The following is a 21,681-nucleotide window of genomic DNA, read 5'->3' on the forward strand; positions in this document are numbered from 1 at the left end:
CATAGACAACATCAGACACTCACCCTTATCGGTTGGACCAAGCCATGCACAGGTACAAACATTGACTCTTCAGCCAGACTTTAACACACACACACACACACACACACATGCACACACACATCAGATTCTCAGCCGTGACAGTGCACTGTAGCCTGTGCTGTCGCATTCCTGTGTGTCTTCACAGCTCGACAGTTTGGGAGATGGGAGAGTTATCTTTTAACAGAAGACAATTAAGAACTGTAAAGTAGGGAAAACAACGACTTAAAAAGGTCAATCGTAATGGAAACTCATAAGCTGTACATTTGTAATAAAATAATAAAACAATTTAATTGTCCAGGGTTTGCCTGCATTTCTTTTTCTTACTGCAAAAGTACATTTGAGATCATTCAGCAAAAACTTTTCACTCTGCCTTCCATTGTGCTCTGGATCATCACAGTTCAACTCACGTTCTCTTCTCCTCCTCCTTCAAAAAGACCGGATCATTTTGTTTCCCCCCCCCACACACATCCATTACTGATCTGGATGTTCTAACTTTACAGTTTTAATTTTAATCAAAGTACCTGTAGACTCACTCTTTACAAATCACACAATCACATCTCCAGAATGCAGCTATTCACATGTTTGTATGACAACACAAACATAGCGTTGCTTACAACAGCAACTTACATTTCGCATATCAAACCTTTACAGTTAAAAAACATTTCTGTAAAACTAATTATGAAAACATTTTTAAAGCTTAAGAGTTTCGGGAACTATTTGGGGAATGGCTGGTTATAAGTTAACCGTTCTTTTGGATAAAACATTTTTGTCCTTTCAATTAAAAAAATATTCACATGTTAAAAATATGACATGGTGGGTCCTCTGTCAAATTCCTATGAGCCTGTTCATTGTGGTTGTAGGGCTGTTATAGTGTGTGTAATTTACAACATTTAGGTTCTCTCAGATAAACTGCACACCGTAGGTGTAAGACAGCTACATGTAAGACGAGTCCAACATACATAACACACCCTTTTTCTTTTCCTTCAGGTCCCCTCTTCCCAAACAGTGTTGGGGGTGTTTCTTTCAGTTCTACGGACATTCATCTGAGCTGGAGGAGCTCGGCAGGAGAACGCATTCTTGCCTTCTGCCCCTTTTCCGCCTTCTCTTTGCAATTCGCAACCTTCTACGGATCACATCTGGAAGAAAAAACATAACAGGAATAAGCTTGGCTTGTAAGCTCCACCTAAAAGAGAATGTGTATCTTTCAGAAAAATTCTAATTTAATTAGGGCATAACAGCTCTATTCTTCATCCCTGATGACGTTACCTGCAACGCTGTCATAGTCGTCGCTTGGGTTGTGCCAGTAAAGGCTCGGCGTGATCCTCCAGTGGCGGTACAGACGAGTGTGAAGCACTGACAGAGTCAGGAGAACCAGCAGGAAGCCTAGTGCCGCTGCTGCCCACGCCGCTTCGTCCGTCCTCGGGGTCCTTTGCAGCTCTCTATATACAACAGCAGCAGCAGCTTGGGCCTCTGATCCCGAGGCCTTGACACAGTCACAGTGTTCACCTGGTGCGCAGCTGTTGCAGTCACGGCTGATAGGCTGGCTGTGGCTGGCTGTCTGTGGATGCTGTTGTGCCTGAGCCTCTGACTGGGGTTTAGGCACAGAGTCGGAGCCAGTGCTTTCACTTTTTTGGTGAGATCCTGGGGCGCATTGGATCTGCGTATGCTCCAGCTCTCTCTCCTTTACATCTACCACTTCATTATCCTCCATGTTGCCGTCAGATGAGTCGAAGATTTTCTCTTTAGACTTGTCCACTTTGGTATTGTGTTTAATAGAGTCTGTTTCCTTGAGAATCAGGGCTTCAGGCCTGTCGGTAAAGGTGCGTTTACTGCTCACACCATGTGCAGAAACAGGAGAGTGGTTCAGTTTTCTGAGGCCTTTCTGAGCTTCTGTCTCAGAGATATTTAAGGCCAAGGGAGCTGTGAGCCTGGGTTTAGAGGCTTGAGTTGGAACCTGAGGAGCTTCTCTGGAGCTAGAAAGATCAAAGGGTTTCCTCTGATCTGCTGATGATCCAAGCGTGCTGCTGTTATTCTGACCATCTCCTGACCGCTGAGGAACAGTTCTGGAGACATTTGCCATAGTGTTATTGCTCTCATTGCTGTCAACAACTTTCAGGGCAGCTCTCATCTGCCTGGTTTTGCTTCCCACTTTTGTTTGTTTTGAGCGTTCGGTCTTCACGCTGTGCTCTAGTTCAGCCTCTGTAGCTCCGCTTAACAGAGAATAGATGGTCCGCTCACAACACTGCCTCAGGGAATCCTGCAATGTTAGTTATATCAGACAACTGAAATTACTCATTTATTTACTAGTCTGTACGTTAAAAAACATCACACAACTCAACAAAGCTAGCTCAATCCTGAGTCATGTTTCCTAACCTTCATTTTTGTTGTTTGTTCTAGCTGATGCAGCTCTGCTGACCAGGTCAGCAGCAGGGCATACTTCCTCATCTGCGTCACACCATCAGACTCTTTTCTTGAAGTCTGACCTCTGTGATTGACCTCCAGCCAATCACAGAGGTCTAAAGACGCGGCGGTGGACAGCTCCAAGGTGCGACCCCAGGACACAAAAGCTACAGGCTGAGCACATAGCAGAGAAACACATTCGGTAAATTTCCTTTCTCCCAGAGGCTAAAAACTTATCTTGTACTTCATGATGCCATGAAGTACAAGACCATCTGCCTGAGTGCTCTTAAAAAGGCCCTTTTTAACGAATAACTGACAGTTCAATGACAGGACAACACCCTCAACAGTCTTCTTAAAGCAAACAATGCTTTTGCATCTTGTCTCTCTCCGAGATCCTGAGTTCCAATCTGAAATGGTATTAAATCTAACAAGCATCCGTGTTTAACATCCCAGAAATCCAACAAATTCTGATGAAAACAAAGGTTGATGAAAGTGTTTCTTACCATGTGTTTATTGAGCTGTGGGTGTGGGGTCAAGATGTAGGACTGCAGACAGGAGCGAGCCAAGTCGGACAGGATCTGACGCTCGCGAGGTGGTGCACACGGATGGTAGAGCAAAACCGCCGCTCCACGCTACAAAACACAGAACACCGCACGTGTGACCAGAATCTCCCCATTATCCACCATTACTGCAGCATTCTATGATTAATTAACATCTATGTACTCAAGTGCTTATAACAACATAAACATTGTATCAACATAACATTTTCTGATTAGTCCTTCTAATGTTGCTTTAAAAAAAAAACAACTATTCCTATTGGTCGATGTTCTCTCTGTGGAGAACGATAGCTGAGAACTAGCTGTGATCCACATTATATGCTGGCATATTACTGCAGGAGGCCAAATCTGTGACTTTCAAGGAAAATTCATAGTCTGTGTCAACCCTCCTACCAAGGGTCCAAACACATAGAAAATAACTGCTGGTACACTTGCCTGGTTTACTCTTAAGCTGCACTTAAAACTACACACCGTGTCTCGACTGCAGTTTGATATGAACATGAGTTTCAGCTTGGAATCTTATAAAGGCTAATTTGTAACTCAAGAATTAGGTGTGTGTTCTACTGTCAACGCCCGATTCCTCTGTGCTTTTATCTACTGTATTCGGATTTTACAAGCGTTCCTTCCTAAAGCAGAAACCAAAAACAGGTAGGCGACTGACCTTCCCACTACACATTTTTACTTGTCACCATAGAGAAGGCACAGGTGTAATAATGGTGGCTGCCTTCCTTTTAGGAGAGGCCACCTGTTTGGTGCGGGCCGTACAAACTATACACATTTTCCATACTGTTACAATTAAAAATGTTTGCTGTGATTAAAAAAGTTAAATAAGTAAATGCTGAAACGTGCTTGTTTTGTTAATGGGTGATTTTAAATTGGCCATAGTTATGAATGTATAATACCCTAACCTAGATTAAGAAAAGGATGGATCGAGGAACGAAAAACAAAGAAATACTCCAGTCCTGCTATTGTTATTCATGGTATGGCTATAAATGCTTCATGACAAAATGACAGTTTCCCTCTATTAAATGCGAAGAGTTTTGATCCTGAGCCAAAGATCACCATCCCCACAGTCAAGCACAGAGGTGGAAACTTTATGCTTTGGGACTGTTTTTCTGCTAAAGGTACAGGATGCCTTCGCCACATTGACAGGTCAAAACACTTTATCTAAAAACTCTGCATTTTCTCTCATTTTACAGTTAGCTCCTCCCTTGTAGAAAATGCTGTTCTGCTACCAGTATGTGTGTCCAGGTTTTTTTATTGCTGTCAGCAATCCCCCCTTTTTTAATGTTAATACACACAGGGCAAGAATTAAAAACACAAAAAGAACGCACACTGTATAACACTACGAGTGCACTGTCACGGTGATGATGATTAACCATAGGGAGGTGTGTTTAGGGTGGTTTTTATTTAGCAGTATAAAGTTACTCTGTTAGTTGTTAAACGCTAGTATTTGTATAGCTGTGAGTTATGGAGTACTGTGTGCTTTAATGAACTTTAATGCACAAAACAGTGATACCCATAATTTTGTTGTAGTTCAGTGAGGTGAGAATAAAGGTTTCCTAACTGTTGGTTCTAAGTGATCCGCTGCTTGTTGTTAAAACAGTTTTGCAAACTAACTGAAAATGCGCCCCCCAAATTAACAGGTTGTTACTATAAGCTTAAACGCAATACACTAGCGGAGGGGGAAAAAAAGTAAGTCAATCAATAAAGTATGGCCTCAAGGTGGATGTGACTGAGTGCTGAAAAACACATGTCCTGAAAGTACTGCAAAAAGGCTCAGTTTACACAGAATACACATGATGCACATATCTCTCCGATGAACAGACAAACTGATGTTTCAGAAGATACAAAGGCAGAGGCAGCAGCAAACCATGTGCAATAGTGCAACTAACCTGCAAGTTATTGAGCCACCGCTGAGGAGGACAGTACAAGTACTCTCCGCTCTCTGCTCCTATTGGTCTGTATGCTCCACTGCAACACAAACACCGACACAGAAACACAGGTTAATGTCTTCAAAAGCCTTAACCCTTTCACGCATAGTGGTCACTAGTGGACACCTTTCAAAGGCTGTTTACTTGTATTTGTGTCAGTGTTGATGGTATAATTGCACATAAACCACTACATTGGACACTGATGTGTCACTCCATACCCTGCCACCCACTGGTCGTTTAATGTTACTATATATGTATGACATGTTTCATTGTAATTATTGTTATTTAACCCTGTCATGCATGAATTATGACAACTTCAATCAGGATTTTTTTCTTCAATATTTTTCTTGATCTTTTCATGCCTACAGATGAAAAAATACAGTGTTGGAACAAGAGAGCCAACACACTGATGTTCAGTTGAAAAATCTATAGCAACTGTGTGATGCTATCATGTCTATATGGACCAAATACTGAGGAACGTGTGCAGCACCTTGTTGAATCTACACCATTCTAGAGAATTAAGGTAGTTCTGAAGCCAAAAGAGGTCAAACTCGGTATTACCAATGTGTACCACATAAAGTGACCAGTGTGTTGCTTGCTTTAATGTAGTAAAACAATGCTTTTTGTAACAATACTAAGCTTGTGTATCTGTCAGCTCTTTGTAAAAACAGAAATAATTGTATGGCCATCCAGTAAGGTATTCTGCAGCTCTAGTGAACTTACTCATCAACCTGTACACTCACCTGTTAGGAATGCGGTGATAGTAGGAGATAGATTTATCCATGCATATCTGCCTAGCTGGCTGAAATGAAAACATCAAGCACACAAGACAAACACTTAGTTAGCTTCTAGTAAATTTCACACAAATTACTTTTACTAAGCAAAAAAGCTGGTTTGGTTAACTCAAACTGAATCTTGTTGCAACTAACACACTTGCTTGGTAAAGCTTTTGAGCTAATACATGTACTGGTTTCAAATGTCAGCTGCGAGAGGCTTCAGCTCCCTCAGGACAGTACATGAGGAAAAAATGGTTAAGAAAATAAAAGAATGAATTGGGTTCAAATTTAGTGAACTGTGAATGGGACTTGTTTGAAGTGTTATCCAGTTGCACTTTGATTTTAGGAGATAACCAAGTCATGCTTTATGTTTAGAGGGCCAAAGGTTGCGTAAAAAGTCCAGATATGAGATTCTTAAGTAAACTGCCTGGTGTTTACTCACCTCAGGATTGTACGCTGTGTCAATACTCGGAAGTCTCTGAAAAGAGGAATTAGAAGGAACACTTGTAATCTGGGAACAAAGCAACCCCAACAACTAACTACACACTGTTACATATGTAACAGTGTGAAGCCGCAAGGTGATTCGAAGTGGGTCGAATTTGCTCATTTGCACACACAGCTCATTTGCTGTGTGTGCAGGGTTTATCACAACAGTCTCATTCATATGATTGTTTGCATTTCCTGGCAACCGGTGTAAGTGCACCACACCCCTCCCATATGAGCCACAGTGATTATGGTGGTAATTTGTTAGACTAAGGTGTATGAATTTCCATGTTTACCTGAGTAAACTCTGGCCATGCAGACGCAGCACAGTCCCAATAAACAGCATCCGCAGGCAGGTCCCTCTCCAAAGAGAGCTATCTCACACACACACACACACACACACACACACACACACACACACACACACACACACACACACGTAAAATAAGTGCATTTTAATCACCAATACTAGGTTATAAACCATATGACTTAAAACATGGATTTTATTTACACCAGCAGACACACACAGGTAGTGAGACTGTTACCTTTCCATTATCACATCCTTGCCCCAGAGATCCGAAGACATGGCACCGACCCACACTGACCCACAGCACTGCCAGCACAGTCACCGTCAGCGGAGCGGACGTCGCTTCTCTCGGCATGACGACGACCAGTCAGTCGAGTTTAGCTAGAAGTCATAGCGCACCGTAGGTCCTCCACGTACAGAGTGGCCGAAGAAGTGACCCTTTAAAATGCCCCAAAACAGAAAATGTGTTGGGTACAGAAACATGACCAAAGAGCGGTAAGACGTGCGGATGAGGGTCAACAAAGTAACCGTCCCTCTGTGCCGGCTTTCCGCTAGCAAACGAGCGTTAGCTAGCTCCTCTACATTATGAAGTTAAACTAGACTGACAAACTCGTGATTTAAAACACAAAAAACGTAAATAAAAGAAAGCGTATTTCTATCCTTCGCCAGAGTTTGGTATACAACCTAAGATACAGCTACACGCCGTAACTTCTTCCGGATAAATTTCAAAATAAACCTGCTGTCTTCCGTTGACCGTTGACCTTACCTAAAGTTGCTTCTCTTTCCACATATTAGTTGTATTCAAGAGGAATTAAAAATAAATAAATAAATAAATAAATAAATATATATATATATGTATGTATGTATATATATATATATATATATATGTATGTATATATATATATATATATATATATATATATATATATATATATATATATATATATATATATATATATATATATATATATATATATTTAAAATGCATTTTGATTATTATTTTTTAATCTTCAAGTGGTATTGTGGGACTTCATTTCGCTCTTATTTAAGCCCCCATTTCCGGATCTCAAGCCTGTAGCCTTTTTAGCTAACTTCACTGACCAGTTGTACTACGGAAGCGACGAAGAAACAGATTCAGAGGTATCAAACACGCGGCTCGGGGACCAGTGAAAGGGCCTGTGTTGTCCCGCTGACTAACTGCAAAGTGTGAAAATTGCAGTAAAGTCCTTACAGTTCTCTGAGCCACGTCTCACTTTATTGGTTTATTGAAGATGTGCAAATATGCATGGAAAAAAGTATATAAGGCAAAAAGACTTTGTATGATAATAACATATATGAAAGTCAATATTTAAGATGAACACTTTTATTATTTACAACAGCCTGAACTCTCTTAGCCAAGCTTTCTTGTCATTTCTTACATTGCCTATTCTTCTCCGGGCCTCTTGAAGGGCATTAAATGCTCAGGTACATTTTTTATGCTTGAATAATTCACAGCTCAGCGTTAAGTGGGTTTAAAAAGAAACTTCTAAAAAGGGTCTGTACAAGAACTGGACTGAAAATGGGTGGGAAAAAACCTTTGAAAGACTTTCGGAAAGCACTATTGCATTTTACTGCATTCTAGCATTTGGCAAAACTTTGAATGGGGCAAATTGCATTTGGACTCATGGTTTTAGTTTTTCTAAGCATTTAAACATCTTCAGAATGCACTTTGTTGCACTTTAATAAAATTTTAATAACACAAATCCTTCCTTTTTAAATAAAGTTTCTCAGTTTATTTTTATTTTTCTCACTCCAGATCAAAAAGATTGTATGTGGCCCAGGAACACCCCTGCTTAGCAGAATGTTGTGGTTTTAAGTTAACCATGATCCTCCTCTAGGAGGCGACATAGCAGCAACATGATTAAATCACTTCTCTCTCTCTTTCTATTTTTTCCTTTAATGCTCCACATTAAAGGCAAAGAGCTTTATTCCCCTAAACCTATTCCTACATTTTGGAATCATGGATAGTTACATTTATTTATTTATTTTTGATAATTCCCTGCTTTGACTTGCTAGAGCAATGGTAATCCTCCTTCTGCAACACTTTCCAAATGTTTTAATTCATGCAGATAATGCCCACAGGCTACATTCCAGTCATAAAACTAGCACCACCTGTTTGCACAGGTAAACCAGCCTTTCAAGCTAAGTAACTAACACAAACAGATGGTGACAGTCAAATACAATGTATGTAAGCAGCTTTCTGAATAAGACTGAGGCAAATAAATACAATTTAGAGAATTAGATCAGATAATCAGCTATCCTCTTAAAAGACAGCCGTGAACTTTTCGTGGTGAAAAATAAGTAGTGGGTACAAAAAAAAGATAACAGTCAGAACTGATTGGTGACTTTCTTTTATAGTGACCTTTATTTTGAAACTGATGTGGGGAAGTTTCTGCTTTTGGCTCTCCCTGTTTCTCCACCCCAGGGCTCCACACACCCACACCTTGTTATAAATGTGATCAGGTGGCTTTGTCAGATGAGACCTGGACTCCTGGACAGAGGAGAGAACTGGACCGAAATGGAGTCCACCCTCCTCAAAGGCTTGCTATTTGTTAACTGGCTTGTTTCTTTTTTCTTTTACAGTTTGAAAAGTGTGGATTAAATGTATTTATTTTTGGATAATGCCTTTTTAAATGTGCAGAATAACCGCTGCAGGGAGATTGCAGCTGATGCACTCCTACCGCTTCATATTTGTAGACAGCAGGCTCTTTTTAAACCTTTCTCCTGCTGTCAGGGGTGTGGCACTTCCCCAAATTGTTAATTATTAGAGTATTCACTGATTTATAGCCAACTATAAAGTATATGCAGGCACAGTTTTAGTGTTGATGACTGATTTTTAATTTCTTTGTTTTAACCTGGCTGTCCTTTTAAGAAAGTTGGATAACAAGGACGTCCTGGCATATGATGCTGTCATATGTGTTTTTTATTTATTTTAATATTTTATTAAAAGTGCATGTTAAAAATAGGCTGATAAGACAGATGTTTGTATATACAGATTACTCATTAGTTGAGCGTTCAGAAAAATTGATGTCTTTCAGGCAGATATTTGTAACACTGCTCACCTGAATTGTTTAACTGCAGGTGGAGGAGACACTGCAGGCGTCGAGCCTGCAGCGGTGCCCTCTGGCGGTTCGCAGCCCCCGGCTGAAGTAGAAGGGCCTGCGGAGCTGGCCAAGACGCAGGGAGACAAGACTCAGATCGGGAAACCTGCAGGAACAGGAGATGAGGTGAGCAGGAGAAACAAAGCACACATGTTGTGACTTCTCCATTATCTAATGACAGTGAAGCAATTAAAGCAGCTCTGTTCACAGGCTCAATATCCCCACTGAAGATAACACATGTACTTTCTCCTCTCTTGTGTTTACCAGGAGATGTATTCACTTGACAGCTCTCCAGACAGCGAAGATGAGGGTATCGGCAAGAAAGAAAAGAAGAAAAAGAAGGTGAAAAAGAAGAAGAAGAAAGTAAGTGTGACAGAGTTCAGTAAAGTGAACTGCCGATGAAAACGGTATTGATTGTATTTGGAATTTTTTGTTTGTAAATATTTTCTGGTATCTGCTAAGTTAACTCAGCAGTTTTCTTAAGGATTTGTCCTGACGGGAGCACATGTGGTGCTGAAATCATGAGTTACAGCTTCTTACAGAGGAGTGGAGTACAGCCAAACAGGAGAGAATCGTTTGTTCCATGTGTGGCTCAACTGTCGCTTTTTGCACAAGTGGTTAACGACATAGCAGGGATAGGTGTGTGCATGTGTGCTTGTTTGTGGAGTTTTCCTTTATGTGTGTTGCCAAGTGCCTGAAGGGCCTCTCCCATATGCAGTCACAGACACAACTTACCCTCGTATGACAGAAACTCACTGGGGCGTGTTGGCCATGGCTCATTCCTTCTCATGTATCGTTTCATAAACAAAAGATTGTTTACATAAACTTCTGTACGTAAAATTAAGCACTAATATTCTCCTTCTTTCTTAACAGAGCTCCAGCTCCTCCTCCTCCTCTTCTTCATCTTCATCTTCCTCCAGTAGCTCCTCAGACAGTGATAGTGAGGTAAATTGCAGATTGGCATGTGCTGATCAGGGTTTCAAGAGGAAAATTATTTGTTCAACAGAAATCGAAATAAATGCGATCTTCACATGTGGAGCCATGGAAGAAAAACACTTCTCGAACAGCCACTTCAACTTTCAGACCGAATGCCTCGTGTTATTTCCAACCACTATTTGATATGGAGGTCACAGTTTGTCACACACCACTTGTAACACTGGGGCATTTTTAACTAGTCAGTGTGAGCAAAAGTGTGCACCAAAATGTTGCTGATGCATCCGTGCAGAGCACTTTGTGTTTATTGGTAAATTGTAGTTTTGCTGATAAAGTGACAAAGCAGTTTTATCCGCACACCCACATGCATGACACACACATTTACACCTAACCACAGATCCTGTGATGGGTCTTTGAGAGCCTTTTTTAAAAGCTCCTGCTAAGGTCAGGCATCCAAAAGAGTTTTGTGAGGGCTGTCCAGAGCGCTTTTGTTCTCTGTATGTTGACACATGAGACACAAAGTCAAACACAACAGCAGACCCTCGACAGAAGTAAGTTGTAATGATTGATGGCTGATCTAGAGCCTTCAATTCTAATGTAATAAATCTGAATAAGTGTGTAATTTCTGTGATCATGTGACTGGTCTGTTTTCATTAGAATTTTCACCTTTATTAATAGATTCAGGTTTTAGGAGAAGCCAGGGTTTTCTTGCTCACATGTAGCTTCTGTATGTGCTTATTACCAAGTAGAAAAACACGACTCCCTTGCAGCTCCATGCCTGCTCTAACCTGTCATTTACCAGGTGCTGCCATTACATGACTTAGTCATGACAACATTGCTTACAGTCATTAATTGATGTTTGCTTATGTGAATACCCTTCCAAACACTTGGAGAGTTTTGCAGTTTTGTTTATGTAAATCCTTACGAAAAGCAGCTATACAAAGTCCTTGGCTGGAAGCACAATTTCAAATCGGCTCACATGGGATTGATTGTCCCATTTAATTATGTATCTGCCTCCAGTGAGGATACTGTCTAAAGATGTTGTCTGTTCAGTGAATATTTAGGGTGGATTGAATCTAAAAACTGCATTTTTATCCTGTCTCTCAGCAAACTGATAGATAAGCACGCCAGTCTTCTCCCTGCTCTTGTCAATTTCAGCTCTTAAAATAACTCAAGGAGCACACAATGACTCGCAATTCCAGTTTTGTCTAGTTTTCCAATTTTGCAACTTTTAGATGACTGCAGTCATATGATGACATGATGTGGGTGTAAAGACTGGAGACTCAGGAAAAGCCAGTTATTTTGCTATTGCATGATTTTAAGATAAAAAGACAAAGGTCAAAGACACAAAGCAACAACCAGTTAACCACCTAGTGGGTCACCTCGGATAGGACTTAACAACTGATGAGCTTTATTGTGACTTTATTTAACTTACTGAAGTAGAAGGTCTCAAAAATAAGTATACAGAGCAGCAGAAATGATTTCTCAACAGGCGATAGACTTTAATGTCCTGATCTGAAATGACAAACTATGTGAGAGGAACACGCCCATTAACAATGATATCTTTTGGATCTCATCCAGCTACCCATGAGTTGTGTCTGAGAAAGTTATGTGTCTTATCACGAGAATACAGTAACATATCCATTGTGTGCATGCTTCCATGCATCACTGCTCATGCATGGTTATGCGTGGATGTGCATACTGTGAGTTGGTTTTGATGTCTGATTTTGAATCCTTCTCCCGAGTCTTTTTTATTAATACAAATGCAACACTGCATGAATACACGCGAAATAAAAATGCATTTACGAAACAACTGCTGTTCAATGTTTCCTGGCAGGATGAAAAGAAAAAGAAGAAGAAGAAAAAGGAGAAGGAAAAGAAGAAGAAAAAAGACAAGGAGAAAGAGTATATCCACGACAGTGTCGTCATATCTCAGGCTGGTAGGTGATCTACGCTATTTCACGATGACAGTTTGTTCTTGATTTCTGGTTTGCAGCGTTCGCTCGATGAACCTGAAATTTCAATTAAATCAAACGGCTAGTTTGTTTAATTTGCCGTTCACAAACAGATACTGAACATTCATTGGGTTATCGTGGAGTAGTGCTGAGGTCAGCTCACAAAGCCAGAATGGGGGCTGTGTCTAGATCCCCTTTATAACAACATGTCCTAAACCATCCTGCAACCCCACATTCTGTGATCATAGTAGACCAGCTGTTTACATAACAAAATGTCTTTTTGTTTCCAGAATGATTAAACTAATGCATTGCATTTTGTTGCATTCAATCTTACCAGGTTCCAATGGCCAAATAAAACATGCAGACGATCTTGGTCAGGTGAGAAACAACTCAAGTCTGTAATTTTATACATTGCATTGCTAAAGAGGTCGACGCTCCAGTAACACCTGTGGTATAGAGAACAGCTTTATTAATCGACCAACATGTTTTTTCATCAGGATTTCATCAGATTCATGGGAAATGTATTGCAAACCATAATTTACATGCCGTACATGTTTAGCAGAGAAAAAAATTCTTAATTTGAATCAATCATATAGGTCCTGTGTACCGATCCACCAATCCACTCGGTTGTGTGAAAAACAGAGCACAATACATCAAAACATTCCAAACTTATCATTGTAATTTTATTTTTATTTGTCTCAGGATTTTAGCTCATCAGATGATGAGGATGACAAGAAGAAGGAAAAGAAGAAGAAGAAGGAAAAGAAGAAGAAAGTGGGTTTAATTTCCCCTCCAAAACTGGCAAATTGTACGACGACTAATTGTTTAATAAGACTATCAAATTTCAACATACCATAAATGACAAATGACAGAGACAAAGGTAGACTATGGTAGGTATGGTAGACTATGTTAATGAATATGTATTATACGTCCTCTGTCCTAGGAATCTTCTTCCTCATCATCTGATAGTTCATCATCTGACAGTGAGGACGAAAAGAAGAAGAAGAAGAAAAAGAAGAAGGTGTGAAACTCACCATTGTCACCACATGTATGTAACTCTGAGGAAAAAGACAGAGAATGATTTATACTTAATACTTTTTATTCCTTTCTCACAGCAATCCAGCTCTTCTTCATCTTCTGACAGTGAAGATGACAAGAAGAAGAAGAAGAAAAAGAAGAAGAAGAAGGTATGAACATCACTATGATGTGTCTGTCTGCCTGATGTGTCTGTGTTAATGTGCAGACAGAAATAGATTTTATGTGAATACTTTTTATTCCTTTCTCACAGGACTCCAGCTCCTCTTCTTCTGATAGCGAGGATGACAAGAAGAAAAAGAAGAAGAAAAAAGACAAGAAGAAGAAGAAAAAGAAGAAGGTATTCCCCGTGTTTCTTAATTTTCAAGTGAATAATGTATTTTACTTCTGTGTTAAAACTCATTTATTAAAGAGATTTTTGTGTGTTAACTATATTTTTTCCTTTCACAGGACTCCAGCTCCTCGTCTTCTGATAGCTCTTCTTCTTCATCCTCTTCTGACAGTGAGGATGACAAGATGAAAAAAAAGAAGAAGAAAAAGGACAAGGACAAGAAAAAGAAAAAGGTATTGTCCAAGCGTCTTAATTTTCAAGTGACTAATCTTTCTATTTCACTTGTGTTTAAAAGTTCATTAAGACTTTTTTGTTTTAAATACATTTGTTTTTCCACAGGACTCCAGCTCAGATAGCTCCTCTTCTTCATCTTCTTCTGACAGCGAGGATGACAAGAAGAAAAAGAAGAAGAAAAAGGACAAGAAGAAGAAAAAGAAGAAGGTAATGCCTGAGGTTCTTAATTTTCAACTGACTAATTTCTCTATTTCTGTATCACAGTTCATTGATGATATTTTGTTTTAAATATATTCATTTTTCCACAGGACTGCAGCTCAAATAGCTCCTCCTCTTCTTCTTCTTCTGATAGTGAGGATGAGAAGAAGAAAAAGAAGAAGAAGAAAAAGGACAAGAAGAAGACGAAAAAGAAGGACAAGAAAAAGGTCAAACAGATGTGGATGTTTGTTGTCCTCTTACATTCATATGACGTTACAAAATATACAGTCAGTATCCAGGCATGAACAATGAAGAAGAAACCTTACCATAGGGGTTTCATTTCTTTATTTAAACAACAAGATGAATGATGTTTCTTTTCCTTAATGCAGGATTCCAGCTCTTCATCCTCATCTTCTGACAGTGACAAGGAGAAAAAGAAAAAGGACAAGAAGAAGGAGGACGATGAGAAAAAAGTAAAGTAACTTGTGTTTGTGTTTAATAAAAGCATCAGTCCTGTTGCTCTGTGATAACCCGCCCACAGTGAACACATTTGCCCTCTCACTGGCTTTTCACTATCAGGAAATGATTCCTAACAACTCAGCTTTTATCATTTTGAAAGTTTGTGAAGTTTATTTTTTTAGCTTAACTGTGTGCGTGTGCTTCTGTGTCTTCTTTCAGGATGAAGAGCAGAGTGATATTGTTCTGTCAGCAGCAGGTGAGTGTTTTCTACTTGCTCTTGTGCACAGTAATATAAATCACAGTAGCCAAACATTTACATTATGTTGATCCTTTTGGTTGCCTTTTCTCCATTTTTGTAGGTGGTGTGATTCCAGGACCAGATGAAAAGGTTCCTGGCAAGGTGAAATATTTGCTCACGCATACTTTTCACACTACACCTGCATGCACAAACTCAATACGTGCAAACAAAAGAGCGACAGCCGATGCAAACTTATTCATGATAATTTTTCTCGGTTGCCAGTTTCAGGTTTAAGTAAGGACTGCATGATGTTCCTTTTATATATTATGATTGCCCTGTTGGACTCAGAAAAGATGATAAAGCTGAGAATGGTTCAGTGCAAATTTATTGTGTGGCTGTCAAGTTGCTAGCCTAGATAAGAAGTACCGGGATAGCTAAAGATGACGGTGCACAAGAGACAAAAGCTTGAGAGAGATTAATGGAGCTGACAGGTTTTTGGGATCAGCCTCAAGTGGCTAACAGAAGACCTACAGTTTTTTTTTTTTGTTTAATTTTTCTTGCTCTGGAGTTTGTTGCTTCATTGAAAAGATGATTCCACAGGAGTTTTCAGTGTCCTTGGTTTCTCCCCATGTTGAGAAAAATTAAATGTTTACAGCTGACTCAGTGCTTTAGGGAGCCTACAAACAGGAGTGGTCACATCATGGTGACCACGTCCTGGTTTTATATAGAAAGGCATGACAGAAAGAAAAAGATATAATAGTTACTTTCCTTTCCCATGACAGCTTCAAACTTCAGACGATTGCAAAGTCTCCTCTACATTGGCTGGTATGTATGCTTCTCTAGCTCTTACATAGATCAAATAGCATTGATGGCATTGGCAATGGTATTGATGGCAATGATGTTTCCTGTCTAGCAGGGGGAGTAGAGGCAGTACCTGAGGATGGCAACCTGAGTGATGATGAAGGAGGAGGGGAAGAGAAGGACAAAAAGAAGAAAATGAAAAAGAAAAAGGTAAAAGATTGTCAGCTACCCATACAGAACTCTAATAACAGTACTACTACTAATAATAATATATACTAATAATAATAAATTAAACTTGTAATTGTTCAACTCTTTTACAGGATTCCAGCTCTTCTTCTTCTTCTTCTTCCTCTGATAGTGAAGATGAAAAGAAGAAAAAGAAGAAGAAAAAGAAGAAGAAGCAGACAAAGAAGAAGAAGAAGAAGGTGGCTAGAAAAAGTCTAAATATATATTTTACAGAAAATCGTGTATTTCTGTTACTGACTGACTGATGCACTTTCTAGGATTCTAGCTCTTCTGATGATAGCTCCTCTTCTTCCTCCGATAGTGATGATGACAAGGTGAGAAGAACATCTACAAATATTGCCATTTTCGTCTTTGCAAACACATTTGCCGCACTCAAAATGATGAAAGATAGAAGATTGCACAATTTAAATTGAGTCTTCTTTTTCGTATTTAGAAAAAGAAGAAGAAGAAGAAGAAGAAGGACAAGAAGAAGAAGAAGAAGAAGAAAAAGAAGGTGAGGGGCCATCCACTTTAAGGTTTTAGGTTGACTTTATTTATTTATAAGCTACTGTAATTCCTCTAAATGAAATATGTTCCTTGTTTTTTGTCCAGGATTCTTCTTCTTCATCAAGCTCCTCAAGTGATTCTTCTAGTGATGATGATAAGAAGAAAAAGAAGAAGAAGGATAAGAAGAAAAAGAAGAAGAAAGACAAGAAAAAGGTAAAGAAGAGTGGACTCACTGCCTCCTCCTCCTTTGTATATTTTCAAAACTCTGGTTCCTATCCGTCTTATGATTGTGTGACCTCACTATCATATTTACATCCCAGGATTCCAGTTCCTCTTCGGGTTCTTCTTCCAGCAGTGATGATGACAAGAAGAAGAAAAAGAAGAAAGACAAGAAGAAGAAAGACAAAAAGAAGGTAGTTCTACTCTGTGTGATGGAAAAAAAATGTGTCTCTGCTCATTTTGGTAATCATATTTGTGAGTTGATGAGTTTCTAATGCTTCCTCTCTGAGCAGGACTCAAGCTCCAGTTCAGGCTCCTCTGGTAGTGACAGCGACAAGGAAAATAAAAAGGAGGAGAGTGAGAAAAGGGAGGAACAGGTAAAATGACCTGTAACATGCTAATATCATCAGATTATATGAAAGAAAAATGACAAATAATAATTTTAGTGTTATTCTTTTTTACCGAAGTTTTGGCTCCTCGGGAAGTGAAATCAATAGAAACAACAAAAAAAGCTTTTAATCTAAAAATGTTCAAAATGGATTGTTAATGTTCATTTCCAGGACCACCTTGATGGTGAGCAAAGCAGCCACTCTAAAACCAGCATTTCAGCCTCAGGTGGTGGTGGACCTTCTGCCAGCTCCAAGCCAAGTGATACTCCCAATGTGTCTCTTACATCTCCCGCCTTGAAGCTGCATCCTGTGAGTTCTTCAGCTGCCACCAAGCCATCCCTTGTAATCAAACGTCCCAGCTACATGGAGAGCCTGATGGGCACCCCGAAGAAGACTGGAGACAGCACGACACACTCCACTAGTCACTTCACCTCAAAGGATCTGCTGTCAGGGCCCAGACCTTACCAATATTAAGATTTCATAGATCTTAGTTATCAGCCAAAATCTGGCCTACATCACAATGGAAGCACTTAAATGTAATCATGAATGCTTTAATGATGTTACCTTGGGTCATGATTTCATTGGAGTAAATTTTACAAAATAAATACACCGCTTGATTAGAGAGAAAAGATTTGTGTTTTTAAAATTGACAAGTTTACAATTGACAGTTGTAAACTTGTCAATTGGTGGAGGAAATGTCAATTTATGATCACAACAGGTTAAAGGTTTGAGAAATAAAAGAGCATGAATTCATGTTTGTGGTTTGTGTTTGCTGTTATTATTACTAGTTGGTGCATCAGCACTTTCTACTAGAGGCTGCTTTCATTATAAGCAGTAAATTCTATATCTACAGTTAATTACAATGTAAATATTTTATACATGTAACTACTCTAAACTACTGTCAGGAAATACAAATTATAAAAGATAAAAGGAGTTGCTTTATTCTTTAGCAACTCCATTCAATTGCTGAACCACAATTGATCACCTCTGTTACCCCTTGACATAGAAAGCGGTATGCACTGCACTGATTACTAGGTTGAGCATATGGTTTTAAATGTGTGTTGTGCTGTGTCATTTTTGGACCCATGTGGACCATGTGCCCCAGTAATTATGGTTGCCCGAATTTATGTTACAGTGGGACACAGTTGTGACACGCGCAGGTGTTCCCCCAGACCCAATGGCTTTTGCTGCTGCATGGAGTTAAGAGCAAGGCAGCACAAGCCATATGTCTTTCAGAAAGCAGCAGTGCCATTGTCACACAGTATTTGAGATTCCAATATGTATGTGTATCTATACATGGAATTAGCCTCAAATAAATTAAATGAAAGCCTGTATATATTGAATTAAAACTCAAATATAGTGAATGAATAAATCAAATGAATCCTGAATATATAGAAAGAAAGTCTGAATATATTGCATAAAATTTATGTTACAGAAGCTCTGGTGCCATCTTCTGTTTTAGATGTGTAATATTATAGCATGTGACATAACTACAGGTCATGGAAATCACTGCACAGGCTCAGGACCACTTCCAGAAATCATTGTCTGTGAGCACAGTTCACTGTGCCATCCACAATTGCAGGTTAAAGCTCTATCATCCAAAGAAGAAGACATATATGAACATGATCTACCTCTTCTTTAAAAGATCATGGAAGGGTTGAAAACTATTCTGTAGTCAGAATAATCCAAATTTTTAAGTCATTTTGAAAAACATGGACACTGTTGCATCCTTGAAATAAAGAGGAGAGGGACTATCCGGGAGGATGGTAGGAGGGATGGAGCTTATCGCAGCTGATGTGGGGGAAGCAGGTGGACGGTGGACAGGCCAGCGAGCAAGGTTATGTATCAAATACGCACAAATAAGAAATATAACACTACCTCACAACGTCTCCCTCTCACCTCACCGCAAGAACGAACTGCGTTTGCGGGGCGTGGTGCGGTGTTGAACACGTGACTTAGATGCGGTCGGTCACTCCAGATTTCCTGAAAAGTAGTAGCAGCGAGAGCTCGCTGACAGAGTCTGTTTCGGAATCGGAGAGAAGAGGCGCATAAGTAATAGTCACAATGAGTTTCGATCTGTCAGAAGGTAAAAATATATTGCAGCTTTACGTGTTTTTTTTTCTTTAGCTGCACTCTTCTGTTGTTCGAAGATTTTGCGCTTTTGTTCGCGCAAAACCTGCGAACAGGTTTTGCGCTCCATATTGCGATATGTGGACACATGGTCCTTAAAACCCTGTCCCATCTTTGTCTTTGGCAGCTGCGGGTAAGGACGAGGAGATAAAGAAGGAGGAAGCACAGAAAGATGAACTCAATTTGCCCTGGGGCAAGAACAAAGATAAGGACAAGGTAAGACTTTTAATTCGCTTTCCAGAACAAAATGTGCGCTACGGATGGGAGTTGCATAAACACGGTGACGAGAATTGACATCTCCTCTTGTAAACCGGTTTTTCTCGTATTTCCTTACTTTTGATTAACTACAATAATCACGACATAAAAAAACTATTTATTAATTGTAAACTTTGTATATTTTTAGGAAGGCAGCAAAGACAAGTCTGGAAGTAAGGACAAGGACAAGTCTGGAAGTAAGGACAAGGACAAGCATAAGGACAAGGACAAGCATAAGGACAAGGATAAGGACAAGTCTCACAGCAAGGAACATGGTGAGAAGAAGAAGGAGAAAAAGAAAAAGGAGAAGAAGCATGGAGGCAAATCTTCCAGCAGTGATGAGGTAGGTGTACCTGTACGGTTTAGTTTCAGGGATCACTTCCTCATCTCCTGATCAGGCAAAGTGGTTTTAGTTGATTTTTATTATTATTGTTGTTGTTGTTATTATTATTATTATTTGTATTTATTATTAGTATTTTGTAGCCAAAGTCGTTATAGTTTTCGTATTTTTCTAATTAGTTTTTATTTTGATTTCTTTTTGTATTTAATTCGGTTTAGTTGAAGTTATTTTCCAGGGTGGATTCTCTTGTTTTAGTGTAGTTTGTATTATTATTATTATTATTATTATTATTATTATTATTATTTTATTGGAAGGAATGTATTTAGGACAGTAGGTAATTTCTTTTTTGTGATTCACCTTTTCCAAGCTCACAAAATATTTTTTTCAAAGGTTTATTTTTAATTTTTATTTTAGTTCATTAAAGTCTTTTCTCCCCATCTAGTTTTTGTTTTTAGTTTTAGGTAACTAAAATGACCGGGGCTGGCACAGTGAACACACACAGGCCACCTCCACATAGCTGTCAGTGCTCAGTGTGTGAACGTGTCTCTGTAGTTATAAACCTGCAGCTAAACTTGTAACAAACCTGTCACACCTCTGCTCTAACCCTAACCCTAACCCTTATCCGCCGAATCTTTGGTTCCTATGGAACAGCCATAACCAGCCTTACCAGTACTTGCAGTTTAACAAGATGAGACACACCCAGCTCTCTTTGTGTGCTAAAGAGCTCAGACTGTGATCAGATCTGACTGACTAACCCGCAGCAGGGGATCACCTACTCTTTCGTCTTTCAGAGGAATTCCTTTTCTCTGACTTGCACTTTTATTTTAAGAATCATGTTGCTTACATTTGTATGAAAAGACTTACACGCATATGAGCCAGTGTGTTACAGAAGAGGAAACTGGTCAGATGATAGATTAGATTAGATAGAACTTTATTAATCCCTCGGGTGGGTTCCTCTGGGAAATTCGATTTCCAAAAAAGCACAGCACCGACAGAAGTTACAGAGTTACAGAATATTATATATATTATATTATATTATATTATATTATATATATATATATATATATATATATATATATATATATATATATATATATATATATATATATATATACATAGAGAGAGAGAGAGAGAGAGAGAGAGAGAGAGAGCTGTGCCACACTTGGATCAGTCGTGACCTGATTACATTTCCCAATATTCCTGCCCTCCCCCCGGCTTTTAAAGTGTTCCTTTATAAATCATTGTTTCCTTTCAGCAGTAACGGGATTATTCCCTTTGTCATTTCAGGACTGATGCTTCTTCGGGGACCAAACTGCTATGTTAGTCTTTTTATAATATCATCTGTCGACTAAGTGAGTGTGCCAGTTTTTCTTTTTGTCCTTCTGTTGATGTCTCAAGTACACAAAACCGATGATTCCTGGAAATTAATGTTCTGACAACAAACAGTAGGTCTGCAGGATTTACCCCCATTTTTTTCCACTCCTGGCCTGTATGGTTTTTCACCACAAGATGGCAGTAATGTCCACATAAAGCAAAAAAATGTGAAGATACTTTCTGTTATGAGAACGAATAAAAATACACAGATCGTTGTTGTCTGTCACTGTCATTTATTTTTGTTTTGGTAAAATAAAAAAGAGTTGGACTAAAGTAAATAAACCACTCGAATATTTCTTCTTAAACCGGTGACTTTTATGAATAATAGTTGGGTTTTTATTTTTAAATTTGTTTTTTAAGTAAATGTTTTTTTTTTTTATTTAGATGCGTGTACGTATACTAAAAGAAGCAGTTTTCCTGTG

The 21,681-nt window shown here is 39.1% G+C and overlaps 3 protein-coding genes across 3 annotated transcripts; 2 read left to right on the forward strand and 1 right to left on the reverse strand.

Annotated features, from left to right (window-relative positions):
* Nucleotides 1-301: 301 nt before the first annotated feature.
* On the reverse strand, nucleotides 302-7,203 carry tp53i13 (tumor protein p53 inducible protein 13). Its single transcript, XM_080889384.1, has 9 exons — nucleotides 6,735-7,203; nucleotides 6,486-6,563; nucleotides 6,149-6,184; nucleotides 5,674-5,732; nucleotides 4,892-4,970; nucleotides 2,943-3,071; nucleotides 2,413-2,613; nucleotides 1,306-2,296; nucleotides 302-1,175 (listed from the first exon to the last, which is right to left on the reverse strand). Exons 1-9 carry the CDS (start codon nucleotides 6,849-6,851, stop codon nucleotides 1,069-1,071), a joined length of 1,797 nt encoding a protein of 598 aa, XP_080745510.1. The 5' UTR covers nucleotides 6,852-7,203; the 3' UTR covers nucleotides 302-1,068.
* A 369-nt stretch (nucleotides 7,204-7,572) lies between these two features.
* LOC308401244 (uncharacterized protein) lies at nucleotides 7,573-17,931 on the forward strand. The gene is made up of 26 exons (XM_080889379.1): nucleotides 7,573-7,636; nucleotides 8,961-9,075; nucleotides 9,617-9,762; nucleotides 9,904-9,999; nucleotides 10,510-10,581; nucleotides 12,407-12,509; nucleotides 12,862-12,902; nucleotides 13,227-13,298; nucleotides 13,468-13,545; nucleotides 13,640-13,711; nucleotides 13,813-13,899; nucleotides 14,010-14,123; nucleotides 14,230-14,331; nucleotides 14,433-14,549; nucleotides 14,712-14,795; nucleotides 15,001-15,037; nucleotides 15,141-15,181; nucleotides 15,802-15,844; nucleotides 15,933-16,030; nucleotides 16,141-16,245; nucleotides 16,324-16,380; nucleotides 16,500-16,559; nucleotides 16,658-16,765; nucleotides 16,873-16,965; nucleotides 17,065-17,148; nucleotides 17,332-17,931. Exons 2-26 carry the CDS (start codon nucleotides 9,012-9,014, stop codon nucleotides 17,632-17,634), a joined length of 2,277 nt encoding a protein of 758 aa, XP_080745505.1. The 5' UTR covers nucleotides 7,573-7,636; nucleotides 8,961-9,011; the 3' UTR covers nucleotides 17,635-17,931.
* Nucleotides 17,932-19,090: 1,159 nt separating this feature from the next.
* On the forward strand, nucleotides 19,091-21,474 carry LOC308401250 (uncharacterized protein). Its single transcript, XM_080889390.1, has 4 exons — nucleotides 19,091-19,246; nucleotides 19,418-19,506; nucleotides 19,694-19,888; nucleotides 21,173-21,474. Exons 1-4 carry the CDS (start codon nucleotides 19,225-19,227, stop codon nucleotides 21,176-21,178), a joined length of 312 nt encoding a protein of 103 aa, XP_080745516.1. The 5' UTR covers nucleotides 19,091-19,224; the 3' UTR covers nucleotides 21,179-21,474.
* Nucleotides 21,475-21,681: the final 207 nt, after the last annotated feature.

This window comes from Rhamphochromis sp. 'chilingali', assembly GCF_963969265.1.
Source record: "Rhamphochromis sp. 'chilingali' genome assembly, chromosome: 8".
Taxonomy (NCBI): Eukaryota; Metazoa; Chordata; class Actinopteri; order Cichliformes; family Cichlidae; genus Rhamphochromis; species Rhamphochromis sp. 'chilingali'.